General features: G+C 36.8%; 1 protein-coding gene across 4 annotated transcripts in view; it reads left to right on the plus strand.

Annotated features, from left to right (window-relative positions):
• Arl13b (ADP ribosylation factor like GTPase 13B) overlaps positions 1 to 5,717 on the plus strand; it is a 62,012-nt gene that overhangs the window by 38,855 nt on the left and 17,440 nt on the right. For all 4 annotated transcript variants that reach the window (XM_005345251.3, XM_013352796.2, XM_026788161.1 and 1 more), the window contains one exon: positions 238 to 440. In XM_005345251.3, coding sequence (XP_005345308.1) covers positions 238 to 440 — 203 coding nt within the window. The remainder of the gene's footprint in view (positions 1 to 237; positions 441 to 5,717) is intronic.

Raw genomic sequence — 5,717 nt, forward strand, 5'->3', positions numbered from 1 at the left:
GTGTCATAAAATTTATCTGCTCCTCTCATTTTATTCATAGTGTCACATGGATAATACCTATAATTATTTTCAACTTCTGCTAGTACTAAATTTAGTTATTGAAAACTGTTTAGGAAGTTATATTATTAACTTAAAAAGCTAATTTTTACTTTATCAATAATGATATTTAATGGTTTATGAATGTGTTTATGTGGAGAACTTCTAGTTTTAATCATTGGGTCAAATGATTTGTTCTAGGAACCTTGTTCAGCAGTCTTGGGCTATGGAAAGAAAATTGACAAGTCCATTAAAAAGGGGCTTTATTGGCTACTGCACATCATTGCAAAAGACTTTGATGCCTTAAGTGAGCGCATCCAAAAAGACACAACTGAACAGCGAGCTCTTGAGGAGCAAGAGAAGCGAGAACGGGCTGAGCGCGTGCGAAAATTACGTGAAGAAAGGTGAGTAGATGAAGTCTACCACAAAGTTGGTCTAAAGATTCCAAAGGGCGGTTTTAATCTGTGAGCTCTGCTTTTTGTGTCTGTCTATCCAAAGGGCAGTTTTAATCTGTTAGCTCTGCTTCTTGTGTCTGTCTATCCAAAGGGCGGTTTTAATCTGTGAGCTCTGCTTTTTGTGTCTGTCTATCCAAAGGGCAGTTTTAATCTGTTAGCTCTGCTTCTTGTGTCTGTCTATCCAAAGGGCGGTTTTAATCTGTTAGTGCTGCTTCTTGTGTCTGTCTATCCAGTTTTCTCTCTTTCTGTATGAAGAAAGATTTCTGTGACTTTGTGTACATGCACAAGTGCAAGTGGCACTTTTGTTTTGTTGTGCTGTGGATCCAGCCCATGGTAGGCAAGCATCCTACTGTGGAGCCCTATCTCCATCCCACGTGATGGACTTATGCACCTTTCCTGGGGCTGTGATAGTACTTAAGCATACCTCTTATGTAGTAATTGCTTCCCAAAGGTTTAAATTTGTATCAAGCACTGGTGAGAAATTTCAGAGTAGTTCTTCTCAAAGTACAGGGAACTTTGCTTTAGGAACAGGTGGAAGTGTCTGGAGACAGTTTATCTGTTGCGGGTGGAGGTCAGGGCTGGCGTCAGTCAGGGCTGGAGTCAACCATTCTCTGGTGCGCAGAGAGCTCAGCACAGGAGAATCAGATGCACCGTGTCCAGTGCAGCAGAATGAAAAGCCTATGTGTGTTCTCAACATAGAGCTGCTAGAGGATCGATTAGCTCAAACTTGATCTGGAACATTAATTTTATCAAAAGTTGCACAGTCTTGAGTTACTTTTGGTTGTGATGGGTTTTTTTTTTCATTTATTTTACATGACGACCACAGTTTCCCCTCCCAGCTCTCCTCCCATTCTATTCCCACCTCCCATAACCCCACCATCCAGTTCTCCTTTCTCTCCTTTCAGAAAGGGGGGCCTCCCATGGAGAATATTGTGTGCATACATGTGTGTGTGTGTGTCTTTGCGAATGTGGGTGTGTGCACAGGAGTGCAGGTGCCCACGTAGGACAGGAATGTGGGATCCCAGGAGCCGAAGTTACAGGCAGTTGTAATCCACCCGTCATGAGTGCTCAGAACTTGGGTCTTCTGGAAGGGCAGTGCTCAGGTTCTTATCCACCAGGCCATCCCTCCAGGCCCTAACTCAAGTTTTAAGATGTATTTTTAAAATACTATGTCTGATAAGAAACACTTAAGCTAAATTCATGAAGCTGAAAAAATGATTGCAAATGTAATCTTTCAAAATCATTTATAAATTAATTTAATGCTGTAAGATAGTGCTGAGATTTCATTAGAGTTAAATTTAATACTCAGTCTTAAATTACACTTCATCACTTTTTGTTACATGTTAGAAGGAAAAAACTGAGAAAAAAATTTGAAGGTCTGACAAGGTTCTCAGTCGCCTTCCCGCTCTGCCACAGTCACAATGGCCTTTTGTGTGGTTTCACAGGCTGCCTCCAAGGTGTCACCTACTCTCAGGGCTTCATGAGGCCTCCTTTATATTGTGAAGGAAGCCTCCTGGTGGTACCTTTCTTATAACTCAGATAGGACTTGAAGGAAAGAAATATGTGTGGAATTACTCTCCAACTACCAAGTTCTAGGTCTCCCCGATACCAGAACATGGAATGGATGGTCTTCTTTTCTCATGTTTAAAATGATTTCTTTGAGATTTTTGTACAATTTATTTTGATCTTATTCACCCACCTCTGGAATGGGAGGAGGACTATTTGGGTTTCTCTGTTAGATGCAGGTTGCAGGAGGACTGTCTGGGTTTCTCTGCTATATACAGGGTGGACAGGAGGGCTATCTGGGTTTCTCTGCTATATACAGGGTGGACAGGAGGGCTATCTGGGTTTCTCTGCTACATTCAGTGTGGGCATGAGGACTATTTGGGCTTCTCTTCTACATGCTGGATGGGCAGGAGGACTGTCTGGGTTTCTCTACTACTTGCAGGATGGGCAGGAGGACTGTCTGGGTTTATGTGCTAGATACAAGATGGAGAAGGAATATCTGGGTTTCTGGGCTATATGACCAGATACTGGTGGGAGGTTCATGTGAGAATACTTGGTATTTTATGTTTTCAATCCTAGTACACCTTTTCATAATATAAAGATCATTATAGCCAATCATGTAAAACTACCATATATATTATATTTGTATATTTATATATTTGTATATATACATATACTTATACGTATATATAATATATATTTGTAAAAATAAAACATATGGCCACATTTTTCTGAAAACTCTTTTCTCCAGTGCAGAAATAAAAACATGGGGTAACAGGCAGAGCTGGCTCACTGGTACAGTGCATGAGGAGCTAGCTGCATGAATTCTGGATTTAGTTCTCTGTACCAAAAGAGGAAGGAAAAAGGAAGGAAAGGAGGCCGGTAGCAATAACAGTTGAGTTGAATACAAGAAATATTCTCTAAGCCATCTTAAATAAGTTCCTTCCCTTCCATAGTGATAGTCCAGGTCATGTTCTAGGAGGTCTTTCCTGTACTCACATCCCTCTCTATAAGTCTTCTGGGCAAGCCAGTTAGAGAGGGAAAACTTCAGTATTGAGTTGTGACTGCAACATTATACATAAACCAGCATTTAGAGACAAGTGAAAAGCAAGCACTTTGCCATGTTAAACCAATCTTACTGGTTCACATAGTCATTTCTATTAAAAAGTAGCATATACTTACTATTTTATTATGAAAATGATATGCTATTATTTTAAACTTGAATTCTAATGAGTGGGTAACAACAGTAGCTATTCTTTGTATGTTCACTTATAGAGTAAATTCTCTGGTGTCAAAACAGTCTTTATGAGATGACTGTTGAAATCCTATCTGCAGCAAAGCAGAGGCTCAGAATTCTAGAACTGAAGGTCATAAGAGGTGGTAAAGCAAAAAATCTCCATATCTTAGCTTTCTAGGTTCAGAATGGAAACAGATATTTTCATCATAGAATGTAGTTAGTTGACAAAGCAATGTAATGTATTCTACACACAGGCTGATTGGAGAACCAGTTCTTTCTCTTATAATTATTAGAACATATTAATGGGCTTGGAGACATTTTCATAAATTCATGTAATGTGCTTTGATCGTACCTACCCTCTTAAAAATCTCTTTTGCCCCGTTCCCTCATCTTTTTCCTATTCTTCAGTAATCCCTCTTTGACCTTCAGATAGATAGCCTTTCCCCCATTTATTTCTTCCCAATGTATTAGAGACATTATGCAATCTTTAACTTTCCGTATATGACTCATTTTGTGTAACATGTTAAATTTAGTTTTACTCATTTTCTTTCAAATGGCATAATTTCTTTCTTTTATGGAATAATACTTTATATCTGTGTTTGTGCAAAACAGTATAGATGAAACCTCTATTATATATAATATATAGTATCCATTTATTTTATATATATAAATATATATAGAATATATATATTCATCTGGTTATGTGCTCTAGGGTGATTCTGTAACTTAGTGAATGTGAACAGTATTGCAGTGAACTTGAGTCTGCAAGTGTATCTTTTGTTTGCTTCATTTTGTGTAGGTGTACACCTAGAAGAGGTATAGCTGGATAATATGGTATTTCTATTTTTAGCTTGTTTTTTTTTTCTGGCATCTCCCATATTAGTTTTCATTGTGGCTATACAGATTTGTATTCCTACCAATGAGGATTGTTTCTTTTTTTTCCCACATTATTGCCAGTCAATATTTTGTTTGTTTTATGATGGTAACCATTCCAGCTTTAGTAGGGTAGAATTTCAATGTAGTTTTGATAGTATTGGTTTATATTTCTATGATGACTAAAAATTTCAACACTTGTTTGGGTATTTGCACTTCTTTTGAGAAATAGCTATTCTGTGAGTTTTCCTGTTTTTGTTTGTTTAGTAGATAACTTAGTTTGTTGTTAATTTTTTTGTTATTTATTTTGGACACTAATCCTCTGTCAGATGAATAGCTGGCAAAGACACTGATTTTCTTTCATTCTGCGTGTTTTCCTTTCAACTTGTTTATTGCTTTCTTTCCCATACAGAGCTTTTAAATCTTAATGTAATCATATTTGCAAATTCTTTCTTTAATCTTCAAGACACCAGGATCCTGTTCAGGAAACTGCTTATTTAAGATCTTGAAGGATTCTCCTATGATTGCCTAAAGTAGTTTCTCTTTTGCCACTAAGGTTTCAAATTCTTTTGAACTGGTAATTTTTTTTATTTTTTTTTAGCAGATTGGGAGATAGGTAGTTAATCGCATTCAGTTACACTGTAGTTGTGTGGACTTATTTTTGAGTTCCCTATACTATCCATTGATTCACATGTTTGTGAACTAGGCTGTGCTGTTGATTTGTTTTTCCTATGTCACTTTAGTTTATTTTGAAATTGGGTATCATGATAGACCTACCATTATTCTTCTTGACCTTGATTTCTTTGGCTATTCTTGTTCTTTATGCTTCTGTATTAATTTGAGTTTTTTCCCAGTTCTGAGTTTGAATATATTGATGAGGATTATATTGACTCAGTAGACAGCTCTCGGTACTATGGACATACTCACGATATTCTGCTAATCTATGAATATGGAAGCTCCATCTACCATCAGTGTAATTCTTACTGAAGCACTTTTCCTTCTGCTGACTTTGTTGTTGTTGTTTTTGCTTTTCTAGGCCCTTGAGGTACATTGTTATATTAGTTAGGAAGTACATGAACTTCCTTCTTAGTTTTTTTTTCCCTATATCCCATAGATACTGTTATGTTATTTTGCTTCTAGTTTATTTAATTCTAGAAATATTAAAGTTCCTCCTGATTTCTTTTGTGACCTACTTGCTTATTTAAAAAGTCCATTTTTGTATAGCTCCTTTACCTTTTCTTGCTGTTCATCTCTACTTTTATTCCGTTGTTATCTTTTCCTATGCATACACATGGCGGAACATTTACTCAGCCATAAATAAAAGAAGTTGTGTCACTTTTGCAAAATGAATGGAGGTCATCATATTAAGATAAATAAGCCAACTATGGTCAGTTAAGGACTCTGTATTTCCTTTCATATGTGGGACTTAACTAAAAAAAGAAAACGTGATTCATCTGAAAGTCAAAAAGGGATTACTGAGATGAGTGACAGGAACAAAAGAGGTTAGTACAAAGGATGGATATGACAGAAGGACATTACACATGTGTTTGGAGATGTCACAGCAAAACCCGTTAATGCTTTTTTTTTTTTTTTTTTTTTTTTGGTTTTTC

The sequence above is a fragment of the Microtus ochrogaster genome, chromosome 2, assembly GCF_000317375.1.
Source record: "Microtus ochrogaster isolate Prairie Vole_2 chromosome 2, MicOch1.0, whole genome shotgun sequence".
Classification (NCBI taxonomy): Eukaryota; Metazoa; Chordata; class Mammalia; order Rodentia; family Cricetidae; genus Microtus; species Microtus ochrogaster.